Source organism: Cornus florida, unplaced genomic scaffold (genome assembly GCF_030987335.1).
Source record: "Cornus florida cultivar Cherokee Brave unplaced genomic scaffold, ASM3098733v1 CherokeeBrave_3.0.0_Hap2_Chr06, whole genome shotgun sequence".
Taxonomy (NCBI): Eukaryota; Viridiplantae; Streptophyta; class Magnoliopsida; order Cornales; family Cornaceae; genus Cornus; species Cornus florida.
In genome coordinates, this window is record NW_026775576.1 from 48,467,764 (window position 1) to 48,492,292 (window position 24,529).

A 24,529-nucleotide genomic window follows, 5' to 3' on the forward strand; every position below is an offset into this window, starting at 1 on the left:
AATGCTAGAAATGGTGAGAACAACTAATGTACGAATAAAATAAGTAAAATGCACTATCTAACAGTATAACATTGTCTAAAAGATTGGTACAGTACTTAGTTGTTGAATAATGTATATTTTTAAGGGTTTTTTTCCCAGTAAAAAGTATTTATTTTCTTAAGGTTTCATGTACATAAAATTAAGAAATTTCATAATTGTTTGGTTAATAAACTCTAGGCTTGATTTATTCCCCCAAAGAGTTTGATGGTTTGAGGCTACAAAATCTCGTCTAAGTCAGCTGATACAGGCCTGAATCAAGGTGAGTCAACAACAAATTGTGCCCATGCTGTATCCAACCCTGAGTTGGCCACGAAGACTGATCCAACTCAGCCAAATCGTCCAAGTTGTCTTGGTATTGGAATCTTCTAATCATTGTTTGGTTATTATGGTCTGAATGATAATGATTGTGGCTTGTGAAAGCCCAACAAATATGATGCATATCTTTAGCTCATGTTATGGCTCCAAAGTCTGCCAATCAGTGGCTATGGGGAATAATTTTTTTAAAAGCCCAACAAAAGACAAAACTTGTAAAAGAAATAAATCTTCTAAAATCAAATTACGTATGTTATTAGAAGAAAGTAAACAATTCTCATCCTCCAAAAATCACCTTTCATGCTCAATGCCTATTTTTCATCTTGTTCGAGTCAAAACTTATTCAATAAAAATCACTTGGTAAACACCTAACAGATAAACTCCTCTATAATGTCCCTATTCACGTTTAACACCCTTATATAGAAAATGTTGTGCGTATTCCTTCGTGGATGAAATATGTAAACTGAATCTTGCATATGTACTTTAAGCAAACACTAAACAAGTGAAAAAGGAAGAAATAAATAAGACCAAATTTAGTGTCTCTTTTTTTTTTTTTTTTTTTAACAAAGAATCCCTAGAATTTTGGCTATGATATCATCAATACGAAAGACGTGAAAGTGCATCTCATTCTCACCTTTCAATGCATTTTGGCAAGCGTGGGACTGATTAATCATGGAAAACAACAAATGGGACTAATCTTTCAAAGCAACCAGATGAGGGCTGGTGGCTATTTGGAATTGAAGATAATTCTTTCTCCTTATCAGACAGAACTGCCTTCTTTGTGGTTAAGATTTGTTATAATGGTGATTGGGCCTGAACTCTCATTGAGTCTATGTTACAAATCATTTCCAGTTATGTGCACTCAGCTTAGCTTTTGAGTGCCTATTAAACTTGTAATCTGGCAGATCTATTTCTGATTGCCGCTGACCTTCAGAAACAATTAATTGCATTTTCTTGTAATCCAATTCTGCTAATTGTCTTTTGGTGGATAGTGTAATAGCTGATAGTGTGGTACAATACCATTTCTTGTTCATTTTGGAAAGAGTGAATGTGTATTTCAGGAAGAATGCATGTAACTGATGCAGGCAGAATTTCAAATTTCTGCAAGGGAATTTATGTTTTTCAGAAGCTTTCCATATTTTGAAAGTTTCCTTATTTTGAGTAGTTTTCTTATTTTCATCCACTTTCCTTTTTGAGTAGTTTTCTGATTTTTAGCAGCTGTCCTGTTTTGGTTTTATTTTATATTTGGTACTTAGCTAATATAAGGCTAAGATTGGGGAGGAAGAAATTCTATATAAAGCCTTGTAATTCCTAGGATTCTATCAGTTTTAGCTGAAGAGATTACTTTTACAGCAAATAAAATTTGCTTTGCAATTTCTCCTTTTCTCTTGCATCGTTATTTTTTTGTTTCATTGCAAAATTGCTAGGAAGACAATTTGATCGTCTCCTCTTGGTAAGGCGGTATCAGTTTGGTATCAAAGCTTTGATTTCGGCTTCCCGGTTGTTCAATCATGCCTCCACGACAACTACCGATAGGAGGAAATCGTAGAGTGTAGGTTTTGGTTGAACCCTTACCCAAGCAACACGAAGACGAGATAAAGTTTTTGCGGAGACAAGTTGAGTTGTTGACTCAACTATTGGGTCAACATGTTGGCAACGTGCTGATTGATGACAATGTTTCAGTGGATGATGATGTGTCAGACACTGAGGCTTTTACGAAAAATTCGTATTTTTCATGTCGCCATAGATCACTCAACGAGCGGACTGATCATTGTTGGCCAACAAATATCAATTTCCAGATTTCTGGTTTTTATGAAGAGGTTTGCCAACAACTTCCATAGCATCAATAACTACTCCCACATGTTGTACAACATCATCATTGGCATGACGTGTTATCCGCTTGGACTTTGGATGGAGTCTGCTCATTGTAAGGTAAAAGAAATTTGGCTTTCAAAAGAAGTTTAATCTCCCAACAAGATCTTACCTATGCTTTTCTTTGTCGTGCACGAGAAACTCACAACTGTTCCCACCAATTAAAAGCTATTCCTTCCAATTAGTATGCGACCAACGCCACCTTATTTTCCTCTTTAATTTCCATGTAATCAAAGAACTTCTCAAAATCTTCTAGCCAATCCAAAAAATCTTCAATATGAAAGAGACCATCAAAACTAGGAGGAAAATTCCTAGGATCATAATCCCCATGATTAGAATATATTCTGGTGTCTTTATGACCCCCAAACACGTCTTTAGCGTACTCTTCATCACTGAATTGATCCTCGTAGGCTGCCTACACGGTGGGATGGGGTTGCGATTCCGAACAGGATGAATGTGATCTTCATCAACGTTTCGCACCCTGTTGTTATCACGATTTTGATTTGGACCCAACGCGAGCCCAGCAAGGGTTGCTTGAATTTCTTGCAACGCCTGTTGGGTTGTTCGAATTTGTCAATCTTCGTCGCCAGCGAGGGTCACCACGTTCATCTGCCATCAGACCAGGAAAAGACAAGGCTCCAATACCAACTAACGTATGCGGAAGCGATAAATTTGTTGACAAGGAACAGTTTACTTTGAATCCACAAAGTAGGTGTTTTGGATCTACAAAACGAAGAGATAATTCAGAGAAACCTGATATATTATTGATAATTGAATGAAAGTTAATTCTGCACTTTGCAATACATATATTTATAATAAAAGGAAAAACTTAGTTACCACGAAACTTAATCCTACAAGGAAACTAATAGAATAAGAAAATTAAAACATAAGAAAACAATATAAACTTAAAAAGAAAAAATAAATAAAAATACTCCTACTAAAACTGTCCTACATCAGTAACACAAAAAAGGGTTTCTGCTTTATGTAGAAAATTAATAGTACAGATCAGAGTTAGTGGAAAAACTAATACCCCTATTGAATTATTTTGTGAAATGAACATTTGAAAGCAGGGTAATTTTTTCATTACAGACTCTGAATTTAGCTAACCAAAACATATTTTTCCATTTCACACTTGGTATTGTTTCCTTTTTGTTTCTTATTTAAGAATGAACTAACAAAAAAAAAATCAAAGAAAGAAAGAAAAGAAAAGAAATAGAAAAACTGAAATCTTGAAAACATATTTTTTGGTTAAGATTGAGAAAAAGGTCATAGCCAGTTAGCCATGTCAAAGAGCTCAACTAACCGTGTAGGAAATACTTGTTTTGTATTGTTACATGAATACTTACATTATAAAATTTTTCTAGTAGTCAATTGAGAACTCATACTTTTTAATAGTATTATATTTAATTATGAAAAAAAAATAGTATTATATTTCTTTATTAGTTTATTTCATTCAAGAAAAAATATTTGTATTTAGGTATTTAAACTAAATATCAAAACAGTATTATATTTCCTTTCGACCTTCTGCAGATATACTCATTCGATGTTTGAAGACAACAACACTCTTTAATCCATTAAAATATGCCTAACAAACCCCATTGCTGCCCCCAAATCCATTGGCTCCTAAATCCATCACTAAACTACTTTGCAGAAAACCCTGTCACCATTGTTTTTTTATGCTACTGAATTTTGCAAGGCCCTATATTGCAGTGTCATTCATACCCATTTTAAAAATTAAAATTATCCAAATCTATGAAAGTATATGAATGTTGGAAAAGTAATTGAAACCAAGTTATGATCTGTTTTAGAATGTATTGGTTAAAAAATCTGACCAGTAACATGAATATAATTATAGCACTTAATAGCAAAATCTCTTTCTTAGATTTTGTATGGCCTTTATAATTTATTTATTATTTTTTTCATGTTTTCCTAGAATTCTACATAATAAATTGATTATCAGAACTAAATATTGCATGTCCAAAACTAGAAGATTTCAAAAATTATAAATTTTAATTTCAACTTTTGTTTAGGAGTGAAATATATACTGGTGTTTAGGAAAATCACTTGTTCTCCTACCATGTCAAAGTTTGATCTCAGGTTCCATAATACCAATCTCCTATCATGTTAATATTTGCTTGAAAGTTTTGGGATCTCTATTTTTTTTCTTCTTCTTATTTGATAGGTAATTTTGTGACCACTACCATTTGTATGAAAACTCAAAATGATACTCATTCTTTTTTTTTCTTCCTTTTTAGTGGTGAAAATTGCTTTCTTCCAATAACTAAATAGAAATTAAAAATATTTTATATAATGAATAAAAGATCAAGAGACATTACCATAACTCTGCCTCAATTTTATTTTTTATTTTTCTTTTTTGGTCTACATGAAGTCACATTATTGGAAGAACAAGGCAAAAATAAATTTAAAATGTGTGCTGGCTCAATTATTAAATTGCTGTGATAGCCATAGAGATCTGATCCTTTTTCAGATTAGGTTTGCTGGATGATGATTATTGATGACTTTGTAGCTCTGGGACTAAAACTGATAACAAATATGAGGTGATTGCTGAACTCAAGGTTGACTTCTGCCCTTTAAAATTATATCCTCTTTGAACTGATAGGAGAGGGGAAGAGAGGCATACTCAGAAAGGAAGTAGCTGCAAGGATGTGATTTGAGAGTGAGAAAATACATAATTGATTACGGGTGGATATTTGGGTCATTTTATATGGGGAGCTAGTATATGATAGAATGACTGATAAGCATTATCATGCTAACATCTTAATATGACTCCTTTGATTAAAGTGCACAAAATCACTATTGTAAATACTTAAATATATAGTTGAGTAAATCAAAAGTGATGGATGTGGTATGTTGGTTCATTTGATTATTTTGTCATATATGCTGTCTTTTGCTTAAGAATGCTGTATTTGTTTGCTTAAGGATGCTGTATTTGATTGCATCTATAAAGTTCAAGATTTTAGGAATGAAAATTGAGTATTATATTACCATGTTGGGCTAGATTCATGTTAGAAAGTTATTGCGTTAATAGTATTTTTGTGAAGCCTTTAAATAGACCTATTGGGAAAGAGAGATAATTTTGAGATGGAATTGTAAGAATGTGTTTTTGAAGGAGCTTTAAACTCACTAAATTTTGAGATACAAATTTACAATTATGCTCTACTATGCGGGACAGATTCATGTTAGAAAGTTATTGTGTTGATAGGATTTTCATAAGTCTATGGAATAGATCTACTGGTAGAAAATGATGTGCAGTTTTGATCTGGAATAACACTTGTGAGTATTTGAAAGAGCTTTGAGCTCTTTAATTGGAGTTCTTTTATTACGAGTGTTTGTTCCCTTGTACGTTTGTCTATTCCTTTTCTCTTCTCTTGTGATTGAGACTGGGAGTTGCTCTTGCGCGGCCGCTAGATATAAAACAAATTTCGTATAAGAGATTAAAAATTCTGTGGGTAAGATATGTGATTTAGTATTACTGGTTAAAAGCTTTTGGTGTCACCTTGTGACATCCCTTGTAAAAGAACTATTGAATTTTCTTTTACATTGCCTTAGAAATGAGTTCAATTTGTTTTGTGTAGGATTTATGACGAGTGTTTTAGTTGTATGCGAAGGATCTTGAGTAGAACTATCTAGGATTTCCTAAACTAATACCAAATTAATTGTTGCTATCGTTTCCGGGATCATCCTTTATTATCCCCTATGTGTCATTGTCCAGGATGGTTTGTCTTCAAAAGATGTGGAAAAGACAAAAAGTTCTTTTATTGGACAATATAGATGGTTTAAATTGCTATTTAGTACTTTTAATTTTAGTACTTTTAATTGAGAATACAATGGCTGCAGGAATACAAAGAATGTGTAATCATACATTGAGTTCAACACATATGAGACAGAACATTTCGCTTTTGGGGCACTGGGGATGTCTTTTTCATCTCATTATAATAATGTGATCAGCCCATTTCAGTTTGTAGGTTTTTCTTTTGTTTCAATTGGCTACTGTAAAACCGTTTTGAAGTCATAAAAAAATCAAAAAGGTCCACGGTTGTGGATGATAGTGCTTCAAATGTGGTTGAATATCAAATAGAATATTTTAATATTGAGATCAATATGTTTTTAAAATGCAAGTTGGTTCCATAAGTTTTGTATGGGAGATTTAAAATGATAGTGCATGAATGATCGCTGTAAATTATGAAATCTTAAAACTCGCGTAAAGTGGTTCCATAAATTTTTTAATATATGAATGTCTCCTGTAAGCTGTAGTATACTTTTTAATAATAAAAGTATTACAAATGTCAAATTTTGTAGAACCGTATAACCTCTAACTTCCAACCAACTACCTAAAATAAAAGCATTTCTAATTATATTCTGGTTTAATTACAAGTGTGTTGTAGGCCATTTGTATTGCTAGGGAGTGGTGTGGTGTGGGATTATTATTTCTCATACCACTTAGGATTGCGAGATGGATGAGATCTCAGCTTTATATAACTTGTTATATAATCAGATGGTAGCTGAGTGAGGAGGACTCCATGCGGTGGGTGTTACCTCTCTCTCTCTCTCTCTCTTTGTGGGATGGTGGGGTTAGTGGGTTGCCTTGTAGCTGATAATTGAGATAATTCTATTGGGCCCTTCGCGGAGAAGAGTGTGAGAGGATCCCTTGGAATTTGGAAAGCCATTTGGTGTACTGTAGCTTCCACCAAGGTTTACTATTTTGCTTGGATTGCGACTTTTGAAAAGATCCTCACTATTGAAAACATAAAGGAGAAAAACTTGCTGTTGCATTGTCCATTGACCAAGGATCTATTGGGTCTTGTATTTATTCTACTAGGAGTCTATTTGATGATGTTTTGGTCGACATCGGCACTACTGGGGGGTCGGAAATGTTGCTGAGCAGGTAGGAGGCTATGAAAAGTGTGTCAACTTGCTTTTTTATGCCTTTGGTGTGAGAATGAATAGGTCTTTTAATTGGGTTGAATCTCCTATGTGGACTTTCAATTATAATTTTTTTTACCTTCATTTTTTAAACCACTGGGAACACTTCCCTTTGGCTTGATTATTTTGTCTGTTTATTAGATGAGATAAGACTATAGCTTTTTACAAGTTATAATAGTGTATACATAATGTGTGCATGAATGCACTCCTGTTTAGGTGTTTTCTAATGATACATTTACCTAAAAGGCTAAACCCCAAAAATAGGGAAATAAAATCAAGACAGTATATTTTTGAAGAATTTACTAGTCAAGATTAAAACACAAGTTTAGAAAGGAAAATCCTGAATCTGACATTAACTTTGTGATACTAAAATCCCACTTGGAATTGTTATTGAACCACTTAAAAAATTCTTGTAAACGTGTTCGGTAAAAAGGAAAAAAACAAAGTGTTAGAGATTTTAGCTCAATAAGGCTTTTAAATGAAGTTAAAATTTATAACTGTTAAAAATGCTTTCTGAATAGAGTTTCTATATTTTAGGATTGATTCTTTTAATTTTTTGTAAGACAATTCTATCCATTATTTTATAATGTCCTATTATCAAATACAATAACATTCCATTAAAGGGCATTATTATTATTATTTTTTGATAAGTCATTAAAGGGCATTATTGTAAAATTAATAATAAAAGTGCTTTAAACAGTACTTTTACCCAACTGATTAAAAAGTACTTTATAACATATCACCAGGCACCTAACATGCTTTTTACTAACAATTTGATGGCAGTTATATTGATAAAAATGTTTGTTCATTACAACCACCACACAAAACGGGCCCTAAGCATGCATTTGTCTTTTTCAAATTCTCTCCCACGTTTATTGGATGATTGAGAACAAGAAGTTCACAGGGGTGCTTCTTGAATTCAAATTTTTTATATCAGTGCCAGTTAGACATCTGGTTGACTTTGGAAATCATATATTTGATTTTCTTTACATTGGATAGATTATCCTGTTCAAATCTTCTTGAACTCGTTGAATGAGCTCCATGTTATTAATTTATTTTTTTAAGTTTTGTTTTAAAGCAAGCATTTGGATGCTGCAGTTAAATTCAAATTGATAACCTTTCTTTATTCTGATTCGAGTAGGTAGTAAAGCCTCAGCTACTATACAACCATTTCTTTTGCTCCACCTTAATATTTCTCCGGATCCTATCTGTTCCATAGAAGATGCACTTCGTTTGTTTTCTGCACCAGAGACACTAGAAGGGTACAGAACATCTGCAGCTGGAAAGGTAACAGTCTTTTATTTCATGTCAGTTTATTTCCATCTGGTCCCAGCCAAATGATACCTTAGTTCATGTGATGCTTGTCATTTCTCTGCATTCTTAGATATGGAAGGTTGGATACGGCTCGATAGGTTACTTTGACTCTTTGTATGTTAGGTCCCTGGGCTTCCAAAAGCATAAACTCCAAGAGGATTCATTTCTTCTTATCTTCTGCTTCTTCTTCTTGTTCTTCCTGAGGAAGTTTCATTTGTGTAAACGCTGGTTTAATTCTGCTTGCCAATGTAGACGGGTTTTCCCTCTTTTTTTTATGGATTTACTTTTTTTCTGTTCCATCTTGTGGCTATAGTTTAGCATTCATCCAGATATTGTGAGCACTGCCCTTATAATTGTCAACTTTAGAACTTCCTTCTAGCTTTGATTTAATGTATATTACCTTTATAGTTTTAAGTTCAGTATTGGTACCGTGCTTTTGTTTTCTGGGTATTTGCTCCTCTGTCAGCTGCCTTTTGCTAACTTTTATGTGCTTTCAAGAATCAAGATTTTGCTTAGAATGTAAGCAATTTTTTGTTAACATGTTTAATTGCTATTACTCTATTTTTTTGTCAGTTCACTGCATTTTGTATATATATATTTTTCCTAGTTAGTACTCACCCCCCCCACCACCCCCCCCCCCCCCCCCCCCCCCCAAGGAATTGTTTGCACCTAGTAGGAATCAATCCATTTTGTATATTAGGATAATATTAATATATTCCTTTCAATCCATCCAACCAGTGAATACTATATCCTATGAATAAAACATAATGAGTACTATTCAAAGAAGATTATATGATACTCCCTCGGTCCCGTATTAGATGTCCCTTTTGGGGAGTAAAACTTTTAAAGGGACATGCAAGTAATGCGTTGTCCACTTCTAAAATTGCCAAGTTATCCTTTCATGTTTGAATATAAATATATACACACATATAATCAATTTGGAAATTTTTTAAAACTTCAGGGTATTTATGGAAAGATACATTTATCTTATTTGAACTTTTTAAGTGGGACAGGTATTTTGGGACAACCCAAGAAGGAAAGATGGACAATTAAATTGAGAGAGGGAGTATTATAATGGGACCAAACTGTTATTGCTCAAATTATCTTAGTTCAGTAAATTAGTGCACCTATTGTCACTCATCAGTTAAAGAGGGATGGAAGTGAGGACGAACAAAATTCAGTTAGACTTCTAGGCTATTGCTTGTACTAAAGATAACACCACGGCTCTTTGTGTATCTCTCTTTTTTCTTTTCTTTTCTTTTTTTTCTTTTTTAAACGTTATGTAACCATGGTTTTCTTTGGGAGAAAGACTTCACCATACTGATGATACAGATACTTTCAACAATTTCAGGCTGAGGTGGTGAATGCTAGCAAATTTGTTAAGATACTCGAGCTTTCTGAGATAATGATATTGCACTTGATGCGTTTTAGCTATGGAAGTGAAGGAAGCACCAAATTGCATAAACCTGTGCACTTCCCTCTGGATCTTGTTCTTGGACGTGAATTGCTAGTTTCTCCATCTCCTGAGGTGATGTTCCTCTCATACTTTATTTCTATTGCTGTAATTGTCCTTTTATGTGATAGTCATAGCTTCTAAAAATGCTAATCCAAAATTATTCTATGTTTCTTTAAAAGCGTGTCCTTTTCTGAATTGCTTTTTCAGAACATATTTTTCTTGCCTACGAGCCTATGAGTTTGTATCCATCTCATCCAACATTTATTGCCATTGAAGGCACATTCGATTGAATTCTTTCCTCCTACCTAAACCTTAACGGGAAAAGGGGGATAAAGGAAGAAGAAAAAGAACCAGAATTTCTTATATTGGCGCTCCACAGACTTCTTTCTTTTCTCTTTTTCTTTGAATAAACTGCCTAATATATAAAGTCAAATCAGTTTTACTTGTTCTATTTATGGCATTTGAGTTTGGTATAGAAGTAATGTGACCATGTAATTAATTATCAATGGTAATATGTTACTGAAGATGATGGTATGTTCAAATAGAATTTAATTGAACCTGCGGCAGCAGATGGTCTATTAGAATTCAATTAATCCTCCTAAGGAATTTCAGATGAACTTCTGTCTGGTTGGGTACTTTATTGACAACAGAATTACTTATGATGTTATATGATCAAGAAGGATTGGTTAAGTCCTCTCAAATAATTCATTTCTCTTTAGGGCCTATGCATTTTTTGGTAAGAATTTAATGAAATTGCTTGAGGATGCTCTTAACAAAGTTCCGATATGGGACTTTCCAAAAAAAAATATTTCCAACATGGGTCCAGCTTTATAATATACTTCTTAAATAGTGATGCAAAATAATTAAGCTATATATCTAGTAAATAGAATAAGTTTATGTAGACTTGCTGAGGGAAAGAATAAATTTTGCTCATATTTGGCTCATATTTGTTGGGATTGTATGCCTTTAAAGAAAAACTTGGTAGACATTTTCATAACAAATGTGTAGTATTCAATGTCAGTTTATGCATACTGTGAGTAAATTGTGTTTGCACACCTAAATTCATGAGATGGATTTAGGCCCATAGATTATTAAATGGGTGATCTAGGCATGTAAAGTGAGATCCATGCACATGAGATGTAGATCAACACAACATTATAATCTTAAATTATGTTCATGGTTGATATGTTATTTTCATTAAATGTCTTGGATGATATATTCTTACCATTTGTAAAGTAAATAACTCTTAATCTCGAGAAAATAACAGACCCTTGTTTCTAGTCTTTATGACTTTGATTTACCAATGAGTGGGGATCTTGTAAGATCAAAACCTTGGTATTGTGGGTAATTGACACTAGTGGCATTAGTGCTATATTCTCAATGTAGAATGTCTGGGGAATAATAACTTTGGTTTAATATAATTTGATAACCTTAAAAAAAATAAAAAATTTCATTTCATAAAAGAAATATGGATCCAGAAGCATTTTTTTTTTCTTTATTGTTTTCCACATGTTTGTATGAATCATACTATGATTAGATTGAAATATTGATTTTAATCAACATACCCGAATGAAGATTATGAAATTGGCTTCAAAATTTTCAAAATCTTCACTCCTTTTTTTTTTTTTTTTTGATCAATGAGAATGTATTAGAAAGCTATCAAAATTGGATCACATCCCAAGAGAACTATGCAAGGCCAAATGGGGCTGTTAAACTCTCAATGAGCCCAAAAAATCAACTATCTCCTCTAAAGGTCTATAGTTTCTCCCTACAACCCGACAAAAAGAGTGGTAATAATGGAGAATTTCAACCTATGTTACATAGACTCGGGTACGGGTGTCGGACAGGGGTGTGTATCCATGAGTCGGACGTGTCAAATCTCCAAACAGGACACACGGACACGGCTAAATATTCATTTTATTAATTATTTTATTTTATTCTCTAGAGTAAAGTAATGTTTTTATCTAATGTAATGTTCAATATAAGCATTTAACTCATTTTAAAGTAATAATATAATGTAATTGAATGATTGACTATGTTTTTTAAGTACATGTGCAACCAAAAGTGTCAGACACATATCCCATACCCATGTCCGAGGGATATGTGTTTGACATGGGTACTTCACTACTTTTGAAAAGTCCATGTAACAGAGATTTTAGTGCATGAATAGGAGTTTTCTTTCCTTCGAAGGATCTCCTAATTCTTTCAAGCCATAATCACCACCAAACGCAAAAAGGCGTAGACCTCCAAATGTCCTGGACTTGGGCCCCCACCTATGTTACATGGACTCGGGTACGGGTGCGAACACAGGTATATATCCATGCGTCGGACGTGTCAAATCTCCAAATAGAAGGACACACAGATACGGCTAAATATTCATTTTATTAATTATTTTATTTTCTAGAGTAAAGTAGTGTTTTTATCTAATATAATGTTCAATATAGGCATTTAACTCATTTTAAAGTAATAATATAATGTATTTTTTTTTTTTTTTTTTTTTATAAGTAAAGTAATAATATAATGTAATTGAATGATCGGATATGTTTTTTAAGTACATGACCAATCAAAAGTGTCGGACACATATCCCATACCCATGTCTGAGGGATATGTGTCTGACACGGGTACTTCACTACTTTTGAAGAGTCCATGTAATAGAGACCCCCACTATACACCCTTTCAAAGCCTCGATAAAACCCCTAGGAGACCTGGGTATAACCCATTGAACCCCAAATAATTTGAACAACAAGTCCCAACAATCCCTGACCACATGACAATGTAAAAGGAGGTGATCAACCGTCTCCTCATCTCTAAGGCACATGCAGCAACAATTGACTACAATTTGATTTCTTCTTTTCAAATTACCCCGAGTTAAGATCTTTCCCAAGACAGTTGTCCACGCAAAGAAAGCCATCTTTAAATGGGCTTTGGACCGCCAAACTGTCTTCCATGGAAACAGAGCCCTTGGCATCTCACTCAGACAACTAAAGAATGTCCGAACAGAAAAATGCCCTTGAGATGAAGGAACCCAACTCTAGGAATCAGAAACTCCACCCATGATCTCCTGACGATGCAAGAAGTCTAACAAACCACAGGTGTCCTCAATCTCCTAGTCCTGAAGGTACCTCCTGAAACGAACATCCCAATACAATCTTCCACTATCAAGGTGATAGCAATCAACCACCATGGCCTGTCCATCTGTGGCAATCATGAAGAGACAGGGGAAGGTGAGAGCTAGAGAGCGATCCCCACACCAAACATCCTCCCAAAAACGAATCCTTCTTCCATCTCTTAGTCGAAATCTTATGTGTTTAGAAAAATCATCATACCCTTTCCGAATGGATAGCGTACCTCAAAGGAAGTCTAACCTCCACTCCCTTCCCCGAAACGACTCGCAACCACCGTTCTCCATAGCCTGAGCTTTTCCATCCCAAAACGCCAAAGCCAATTCCCTAAGAGAGCCTTGTTGAAGGGAGCCAATCTTCTAATACCCAAACCAACACCCATTACTGGAGTGCAGATTTGAACTGATCTCCCCCCCCCCCCCCCCCCCCCCCCCCCCCAAAAAAAATATTTCGTTGCTACCTCTCAATCCTCTCCACCACAGAAGAGGGAATTTGGAAAAGAGAGAGGAAAAAGGTAAGAAGGCTTAACAATGTACTTTTCATTAAAGTGACCCTTCCACCCTTCGAAACATACTGCTTTTTCTATCCCACCATCCGCCTCTCAAACCTCTCCACCACAGGATCCCAACATCCCATCCTCCTTGAAGACGATCCAAGAGGCAAGCCCAAATAGGAAATAGGAAATGACCCCAATGCAACAACCAACACATTCAGCTAGCGCAGCAATATCAAAGACCTCCTCAACTGGCACCAAAACACTCTTCCTCACATTCACTTTTAGGCCAGAGACAACTTGGAACCAAATCAAGACACATCTCACGAATCTCATATGGGACACCTCCGCATCACAAAAAAACTAAGGTGTCATCAGCGAACATCAAATGAGAGACCTATAACTGACTAGCCGCATCCCTCCCCACCCTAACTCCTCTCATAAATCTTAGCCCGTGTTACCTGAACTCGTCAGTGAAGGCCAGAGTGCCCGTGTCGACACGACACGACACGGACACGGACACGGGAGATGCGCCCGACCCTCCATTCTTCAATCGGATACGGCTGACCAAGAAAATGCATAAAATGATGTGTAGTTTGATGCTTGTGAAGGATCATGAATTTTTTTCGTGTTTTTTTGTTAAATCTGTAGCCATACGAAGCTTTCTATTTTAACAATGGCGTTCTGGTTCGGATCGGTGGTCTGGAGGTTGAAGACAACTTGCTGTTTGTGAACCAGCACGCGCTGCCTTTTGTGCAATTTTTTGTGCAATTTTTTGTGCCATCTTGAGCGTGGTTTCACGCAATTGTTAATAACTTAACACTTGTTTATTTGGATCTGAAAAGATAAGGGATGGGACACAGCTGTAAAGCATTACTGTGGTGGGTTACAGCTGTAACTTTGCTTTTTACAGTACTCTTATAAATACCGTGTACATTGGATGGGCTTCCTTTTTAATTGTGCTTTGGACTTGGGCAGGCCCAAAACCCAAACATCAATCCATGACTAAAATGCACGTACAAAGACATATTAGCCCATATTGAATTAGTTATCCTTTTTAATTGTGCTTTTACTTGTACAGGCCCAAATGCCAAGATGCACATACAGAGGCATATTAGCCCAAGCCCAAACCCGCCCTTGGGTATACAAAAGAAGCCCTACAGTTCAGAATTTCTTATTTACAGGTTCCATAAAACAGCAGTAACAGGGGAATGCATAGCCATGACATGCCACCAATCAAATGAGGCAAACAAATGCAGTAATAATTATAAATTTTTTATAAAAAAGTACAATTGATATATATTTTTTTTAGTTTTATGATTAATGTCTCAAACATAAAAAAAAAACTTACAAATTTTTCTCTCTTTTCAAAGTGTCCAAGTAACCGTGTCCAATATTTGGACACTTTTAATCCGTGTCCTCGTATCCTGAAAATTGATAGATTGATGAATCCGACCCCCTAGACACGTACTCGTGTCCGACACCCGTACCCGAGTCCGGGTAACATAGATCCTAGCTCCATGACCCTCCTTATCAATCTAGAGAGCGCCTCCATCACAATAAGGAAGAGAAAGGGAGAAAGCGGATGCCCCTGCCTCAAACGCCTCGAGCTGTGAAAGATCCCCGTCGAGGCTCCATTCACAAGGACCAAAAACGCACACTGGAAATGCAAAACTCAATCCATTTCCTCCATTTTTCACCAAACCCCATACTCTCCAACACATGGAGAAGGAAACTCCAACCCACACAAACAGCGACTGTAGTGGGAAGCTTCATGATGAACATTGCATTTTGGAAAATAAGGGACCTTAGTGATCCTTGTTAACCAATGGAGGTCAGAAAAACGTAGGTCAGGCTAAAAATACGTTAGCTTAGATTAGTGGAGATGAGAAGCAGGGTAGTTAAATAATGTTGGTACTAAAAGGAATATGCTTAGAGAATGCTAATTTGCTGACAATTATAGTAAAAATACTTTTTGCTTGAATCTCGATTGTGGGAACCTAAAATAGTGGATGTCCGTGAAAAATTACTATCAATATGCTCTGTTACCAATTGAGAAGTATGGAACCATTACCCAAGGCTCTGATAAGGTTAGAGGATGTGCGGTAAATCAGACTTAGTGGGAGAGGGTGAATAAGTCTTGTGGATATTAATTTGATACTATGAATTTTTTAAATTACCAAAAATCCTTGTTTAAATTAAGTTATTTAGTTTGATTCGTATCTCAATTTCAATCACATAAACATATGTTGCAGAAATTAAATAGAGCAGAGACACCATATATATTTTATGTGAGAAACCTTAGAAAGGGTAAAACCAAGGGACCTAGTCTAGCCATGAAGGATCTACTATAAAGAAAGAGGTTACAGACTAAGTTATTAGACTCTAACCCAATCTTCCAGCCGCTAATGCGTCAACCAATCTGCTCCTTCATGGTTTGTTCAATCATTCTGCTTTGACTTATATCGCGGTTGATATGCTATTGCTGTAGAATTTGATCTACATCTTGCTGTAGTATTCTGAATCACATATAGATGAGTCTTAGGAAACACTAGATTGAGAAATTCCATCTAAAATATTAAAAAGACATGTAGAGATCATCAAGACTGACTCTAACCCCATATTTATAGCCAATATAGGAGTCTCATGTTGTATAGTAAGTTAAATCCTTTTAGAAGTCTAATTAGAGAGAGTTATCATAAAAGTGTTTATGCAGGATTTGTTTGATCGAGACTTCGGTCAATACCTTCTGGAGACACCTTGGTTGATCAAGGTCTCTATCAAAGCTTATGTTATTCTAAACCAATCCCACTGGATAACTTCTGATCAATCCACCTATCAGTTGAGGCTTTCTAGAGTGTCTGTCCTCGATTGATCGACAGATATTGTTTCTCAATAATTCCCATTTTTGAAAAGCTTAATTTTGGAAAAAGTCTGCAAAACTTTACTTTGAGCCTATTTTATGATCAATTCTAGGTCATCTAAGGTCCATTTACTTGTGTCTGAGATATGTGATTTAGCCATACGGATTTTGTGTTGTGTTCTTTGCGAACTGTCGTCTCCATGATCTTTAACGGTTGTAGACAACTCACTCCAACACTTTGACACACAACAACCCAAGTTTTGACTAAGAAATTACCAACACGTGACTTATATTCTTAACAGTCCACAAGTTTGCAATGGTTGTACTGATTACTCTTTATATCATTACAGTTTTAGGCAGTCAATCAACATGCTATGGATCCTTTGCTTATGGGTCAAATGAGAAGGGTGATGGAAGATTGCTGTGGAAAAATCATGTCTATCGTGCCAATATGTTTGCATCTTCCTATTGGACTGTATCAGAGATTTCAATGCAGTGAGATGCAAGCATGAGACTGATGGGGCTTAGGAGTTAAGAAGGAGATTTAAGATATTTGTTGCCTTTTAACATGGAACAACAAGAGGAAAATAGTGCTAATACGGCATGAGAACTTGACATTGTCCTTATAAATGAGGCATGAAATATCAAATTTACTAAGCTACTACGGAGTTTCTGGGTCCAGTCAAGATCACAGTCTAGCTGAAGTTAAAATGGAAGGGGAAACAAGAGGAAGGAAAGTTACTTTATTCATTAATTTCTTAGTCAATATGGAGCTCTTACTAACTGTAGAAAAAGTTTGGAAGACTTGTGAAGGGAAGTCTAATGTTCAAAGTGAAAGTTAAATTGTTGATCCCTCCCCCCATCCAACAGTCAAAACCTCCCTTCATTCTCTCTTATCAAGCACGACCAAGGAAGGTTTAAAAAGAATTATTAAAGCTGAATTCTAGATCACAATGGCTGGAAGCATGAAAATTAAAATTCTATTTTTTTTTTCTTTAGAATAACTAATGGTAGGAGGAATATAAATTTCCATCAGTCAAGGATGTTGTGAAGGGCACATCAGGTGGCCTAATTTTTTGCATTATTCACACAATTATTGTCTCACACTGGAACTGGAACTGGAACTGGAATTGGAATTGGAACCTACATTCTCTTGGTCAAGGACGTTGCAAGGGGCACACTGGGTGGCCTACTTTTTGGCATTATTTGCACAATTATCGTCTCATACTAGAACAATAGAAAAATAAAAAGAAGAAAAATGGGAGAATTGTGTAAATGCTTGAATGAGATAATCACCCATTCACAGTTCTAGTATTTATAGATAAAAAGAGCATATGCTCGTATTACAAGAAAAGAAATTAAATCAAATCATAGCATATTTTATGGCATTTTTTATAGCATATTATATAGCGTAATCAAATCTCTGCTAATACGGTAAGTCATTCCATAAATCGTGGCTATTATAGCTGCTAACACTCCCCCTCAAATTGGTGCGTAGATATCTGAAAAGTCCAACTTGGACAATGCATTCTCAAACACAATCTTGTTGACACCCTTTGTAAGATGTCTGCAAGCTACTAAGAGCTTGTGATAAATGGAGTGAAAATCTGACTAGTGATGATTTTCTCTCAGATGAAGTGCCGATCAACAAATAAAAAATGTCTCCTTAGACCATAAACAATAAACAATGTCTCCTCAGACCATAAACAACCAATCATGTCTCCTCAACCGTAAACAACCAACAATGTCTCCTTAGACTATTTCCCTTCATACACATGTTTAAAACATGTAGATAGAAGAATCAACAATGTCTCCTTGGACCATTCTCCTTCATACATATGTTTAAACAATGTAAATGAAAGAATCAACAATGTCTCCTCAAACCATAAAAAGAAAAAAACTATATCTCCTCGGACCATTTCTGAATGGGAGGTGCCAAACTCGCAACGCCCTCATTGAGGTCGGACCACCCTGCCTACCCGACACCTTCCGGATGGGCGATGTCACCTTAGACCATTCCCGAATGGGTGGTGCTGAACTTGCAATGCCCTCATTACAGTCGAACCACCCTGGCTCTAATATTAAGTAGAAATACAATATAAAAAAAAGAAAAATTGGAGAATTGTGTAAAGGCTTGAATGAGATAATCACCCATTTACAAGTCTAGTATTTATAGATAAAAAGAGCACATGCTTGTATTATAAGAACGAAAATTAAATCAAATCTAAATTAAATCATAGCATATTATATGGCATATTATATAGCATAATCAAATCTTTGCTAATATGGTAAGTCATTCTATAAATCATGGCTATCATATCTGCTAACAGGAACCTACATTCTCAAGCCTCGTCAGTATCATCTTTTACCATTGCCCCAAGTGGTGACCCCTGATAGTGAGATTTATGAAGAAATTGTAATATTCTGTTCTCTCGTGATGACTTAAGGCTCCAAATCCTGATCAGTATTATGTCTACTTCTATAAGAAAATTTAGCACATTATAGGAAAGGACAGTTTGGAAGCAATTAAAGATTTCTTTGTGAATGGAAGGCTATTAAGAGAAATTAATGTTACAGCTTTTTGCCTTGCTTCCTGAAATTCCTAATTTTACAATTACGGCAAACTTTAGTTTGGCTCATAGCTTGTAATACCCTCTACAATTTTATCTTGAAGATACTAGCCAACAGACTCTAAAAGGTGTTGCCAGTTTTAATTGAGAAGGACCCGACTGCCTTTATTCTTGGTCTGATGATTGGGTATAGTGTTTGTGGCTTAAGAACTGTTGAGGAACTATCATGGAGAGGGTAAGCAATGTAAATGAATTAGGAAATTTGAACTAATTAAGGCTTTATTCATGTTTTTGGTGTTTTCTGATGGATACCCTGCAGCTTTTGGGATTTTTAGGAAGATGGATTCAATGGGTAGAGCATGTATTGCTTCAATGTTTTCTGTCTTAATCGAGATCTAGTGGGATACTTTTCAAATGCTAAAGATTTGATACTAGGGGATCCAAAATCCCCTAACTTTTTCGGGTGTAATAAATGTATCATCTTTAGTTGGTAAGGAAAAAGGAGGAAGCGGAGGACTTTAAATATCATTGGGAATTTGCATTTTGGAAATAATTTTTTGGTGTTCTATGATGGTGACTGATCACTGCTCAATTTTGGCTTAAAAGCTGCTCTAGATGAATTTTGTGTTGCTTGACCTGGAAGCTGATCAGAACAAGAGCAAATTGTTATCATAGGCATGGATGAAACTGAGAGTAATGTTATTAAAAGTGGCTTGGGGTTTTGAGAGGCCTATAAAATATCTAGGCATGTCCCTAATATCTAAAAATTTAAAGGTTTTACTGCTAAAATTTTTGGGAAGAATTCAGTCTTGTTAAGTAAGTTCCTGTTAGATGCAAGACGCTGCAGTTGATAAAGTCTGCTATGTGGTGTTCAGCTTCTTGGGAAAACTTTTTCATCTTTCCAGTGATGGTCCTGTAGCAGATTGAGGCTTGAGCAGACTTTAAGAGCTATTTTTTGGACTTTAGCAGAGTTGAAAACACAGGAGCAAAGATTGTTTGGAATATTAGATAAACTCCTGAAAAGGGGGATTAGGGATGAAGGATTTAACAAAATGGAACAAGGCTATGATGTTTAGGTGGGTTGGTACCATCTGACTAAAAAGGGGGATTCTATATGGGGCAGTTGAGTGCAAACTTATCTGTTAAAGGTTAGAAGTTACTGGGATATAAATACCTCAAAAATGTTCATGGAGTTGGAGGAAACTAAATAGGCTAAGAGAGACCATGGTGTTAAGATTTCAGTTGGTTATAGGGAGGAGTTCCTTTGGTTTGGTAACTGGCACTCTCTAGTTCTAACGTACAGAAAAATGGAGAGAGGAGAATAGAAGATGCTGATCTAGGTAGGAAAGCTGGAGTTGCAACTTGCAACTATTATATCTGGAGATCAATGGGCGTAGCCTATTGCCATCATGTAGGAACTGCAAAGTGATATGTCTATTGGTCTCCTTCCATTTGTCAAAGTGAAGATGAGGTGAAGTGGTTCACATGCATAAATGCTAAGTTTGGCCCTGTTGGATGATTGGATCCTAGAAACCATAGGGGAAAATACTCTACTATGTGCTTGTACCACTTGGCTTTTTTGTCAAACTGCGTTTAGGCATAGCTTTTTATTGTGGCTTGCTGTTCTGGGAAGGCCAAGTACCCAAGGCAAATTTTTTTTTTTTTTTATATTCCTTCTCTTCATTATGTTTTCTGCGGAATCTCGTGAACATTTATATTTTGACGGTTAACATACTCGAGTTTGTGGCAACAGCCAATGCAGATTTGTGGATTCTTTGGTAGGACTAGGGCTGCAAGTTTGGCTGCCCAACCCAACCTTAACCCGAATCGGGTTGGGTTGGGCCAACCCGAATTGTACCTAACATGGGTTATGGTCAAAATCTAGTCCGAATATTTTCTGGCCGGTCGGGTTGACGGGTTGAGTTCCAAACACACACCCCCCCCCCCCCGGGCGATTATATTATTATTAAAAAAACAAAAAAAATTTAGGGCAAATCATTTCAGCCTCCCCAATCGCCTCCAGATCTCATTCTCAACTCTCTCTCTTTCTCTGCAACTGCAAGTGGGCTATTGTACTTTCTCTGTAACATAAACAAGTGGGTTATTGTACTTTCTCTTTGTGTAGAGTAAAATATCCCAAATCCCTTTTTCATAAACATAGAGCCAATCTGAACCAGCCTGCACCATGTTTGAAAAATATAAGGATATATAAAGGAGAACCAGAGTCTGTACTGTAACTTGGTTTCCTAGTACAATTAGGTTCATTAGCTGCATATCTAGTAGTATAGTAGTCTAGTCCAATGAAATCAAATGACCCCTTCACCATCATGGATTCTATAGAAGAGAACTTCTAACCCATATATTACAGATCTGTCTGCAAGAATCAAAAGTTCAAAACCCATATCGGCATATTATTTCAGATTGTTCAAAAAATCGAAACCCATATCTTTCAGTTTCCATCGCCCACTGTTCCAGTTCAGGTTCGCCATTCGCAAGCTTCAGCCGCTGTCTCTCAACTCTCAAGCTTGCCCCCCTCTCTCTCTGCAACTGCTAACTTGTATGTATGGGTTTTGTTTTAATTTTTGGAAGTGACGACGGCGGCAGTGGCGGATCAGCGGCTGAGTGCGAAGGATGACGGCGGCGGTGAATCAGCGGTGGCGGAGACGGCGGCTGAGAGAGAAAGAGAAAGAAGAGAGAGAGAGGAGAGGGGGGAGAAAAAAAAAAAAAAATTTGGGAAGCTGATCACTGAAAAGGGAATCAGTTCAAAATGTAGTCAATAGTCTTTGGCTTATTGCAGTATTGTATTGCATGTGGAAGAAGAGAATTGATTGGAATTTTACAAATCCATACAAGGATGTCCGTCGTGTCTTGACTAAGATTTGTGATGTAGATAGAACCAAGTTCCGAGATTTGGTGGTTTGGTAAGAACCAAGTTGCATAAGTTGAAAATTTACATTAAGAATCGGCACTTGATCGGCTGTTGGTGCAACTTCTAGATGGTATCTTGTATATATAGTTAGGAGCGTGGTTAGAATTGTTGCATAGTGTTTGTTTGTATTCAGCGGCATTCCCCTTGTAGTTTTTAGAGTTGTTTATTCTTGATACAAATTTCAATCTTGCTTACCAGGGGAAAACACACTAGGGAAGAAAATTGGAAATAGGTTTATCAAAAGTAATACTCGCCATACTGTTGGGTAGTCATTGAAGTCTATTTCAAATGAATTTTAAAGACCCTTTTACAGCATTGTTTACTGTTTTGTAAATAGAGCTTGAGGCGCTATTTGTTTTCTACTATGATAGTGCGGGTACTAGTCTTTGTGACGCTTCAGAGAAGAAGCGCTTCCATACGAAAAGCATCCTGTGGATAACTGGTCGGATTGCAAATGGTATATTGCGCTAAATTTCTATTCTAAATTCATTTCCTTTGCTGGTTCAGGGACGAAGATATGAACTTGTTGCAACAATCACTCACCATGGAAGGGATCCGTCAAAGGGGCATTATACTGCCGACTCCCGCCACCCAAGTGGCAAGTGGCTGCGGTATGACGATGCTTCTGTTACTGTCATTTCCACAAGCAAGGTATTACACGACCAAGCTTACATCCTCTTCTACAAACAACTGTAGATCTATGACATATGGAGTTGTATTATTTTTGAACCTTTTGAAAACTTGGAATATTTATTTTGTAATTTATTTCCTTAGAAGTTTCTTATGGTAAGTGGTTGATGTAGGAAAGAATGTGTAATTTAATCATGTTAGGAATTTAACATGAGACACTCGTCTACTGGTTTGTATTATGGATATGTAATGTAATTGAAATTTTATGAGGAGCGGACAATTGGACTGTGTTTCTAATGCTCAAAAGCTGGATGGCTCAATATATGTCACTAGACTTCATATGTTGCTTTGGCACCTTCCACACAATCCAAAGGTCATTTGTTCCTGAAGCTTTGTGCCAGTGTGCCATCCCGAGAAATTATTACATGGTTCCAAGACCATTGGTCCCAACCAATCACTAGTAGACATGTCAGCAAAAGAAGTTGAATTAGGTTAACACAAAACCTGAAGGTTTGTTCTGGTGTTCAATTTTGAGAAATTATTACATGGTTCCGAGACAATTGGTTAATGGTCCCAACCAATTGTAGGTTAAAAAGTTGAATTGACACATTTATTTGCGTGTCGACTAATGATTTGTCCAGGATCATGTATACTATAATTTTTTATCTATCCCAAAGCGACTAAGAATCGATAGATTAAAAGTTATAGTTTAGTGGTATTTTCTCTAAGTACTATGCATTAAAGCATATGCGAATGGGGGGCAACCAAATACATAAAAGTAAGTTAAAATGTTTGAGTTAGTCAACTCAAGTTGCCCCTTTTTAACCAAAAAAAAAACCTCAAAGTTGCCCCTCCATTTTATAGGATTAAAAAACTAAGTGAATTAATATATGTATGACTTGGATTTTAATTTAGACCCACTCGCATTGTTTGGATAATAAAGTGGCCCATTGGGCTGAATTTAAATCCCAGAAACTTCACTTTAGGCTCAATTTGTTGAGGCCTGACTGAGACAGAATTGTAGAGAGAGAAAGCAAATTCATAGTCTCTCCACTTTTGAGCTCCTTTTATTAAACAGTTGTTTGTGACGTCTTCTGAAACGTGAATGGAACTTAGTTTGTATGGTCATAACACAAGAAGTGGGTTCCAGATAAAGTTTTGATTTAAGCATCTCAAAATCTGGTGACATGTTTTACAAATGTGAAATGACTATGAACCCCATTGTAGTTACCATTTATCGAAAAAAAAAAAAAAATGAAAATACCCGTAAACCAATTATTATTATTATTATTATCATTATTTTGAACAAAAGTGATTGATTTGAAAATTCAAATTTTTATTCATGTGAAGAGGTAAAAGAAATATCACTATGTTACACAGTCTTTAATTATTTAAATGCTTATTAACTCAAATCCTCATGAATTCACCGACGTATTGTGAAAACAAATTTTAGTATTCTACCAAACCTAAAAAAACAAACCCTAGTTTGCAATATCAGAAGTGCCAGAGATGTAAAAAAAAAAAATAATAAGTTACAACATCTCTAATAACTTAAATTATAAGGCATCAATTATGAAAAAGTTTTGAATGATTAAAACTGAATAGAAATTATTTCAAATGTTTGAATTCAAAAAATCCCTCTCACTCAAATGAGGTTTGACTATTTAAGTTATAATTATTACTTTAAGGGGACTGATTTCCTCACGCGTAATCTTAAATTAATTCAATCTTACAATTATTAGCAACTTTTTAATTGCATGTTCTATCTCAATTTTACAATCATATAGTTTTATTTTCATGTTTCCATTAAGACTCTAAAATACAAAATTAATTAGAGATTTAAACATGCCTTATCAATAAAAATATTAATTTTAATTTAAGAGGGTTTTTTTTTTTTTTTTTTCTAAATGTATTAGTGTGTTTATTATGTTATCTGGAGGTTTCCATGTTTGAGCTGGGTCCCACCGAAACATGACGGCATGACG

General features: G+C 35.6%; 1 protein-coding gene across 2 annotated transcripts in view; it reads left to right on the forward strand.

Annotated features, from left to right (window-relative positions):
* LOC132311453 (ubiquitin carboxyl-terminal hydrolase 24-like) overlaps positions 1 to 22,864 on the forward strand; it is a 33,686-nt gene extending 10,822 nt beyond the window's left edge. Inside the window, exons 5-7 of one of the 2 annotated variants that reach the window (XM_059809359.1) lie at positions 8,309 to 8,454; positions 9,833 to 10,009; positions 22,422 to 22,864. In XM_059809359.1, coding sequence (XP_059665342.1) covers positions 8,309 to 8,454; positions 9,833 to 10,009; positions 22,422 to 22,610 — 512 coding nt within the window. In that variant the 3' untranslated portion in view covers positions 22,611 to 22,864. The remainder of the gene's footprint in view (positions 1 to 8,308; positions 8,455 to 9,832; positions 10,010 to 22,421) is intronic. The other variant, XM_059809358.1, reaches the window with a different exon arrangement.
* Positions 22,865 to 24,529: the final 1,665 nt, after the last annotated feature.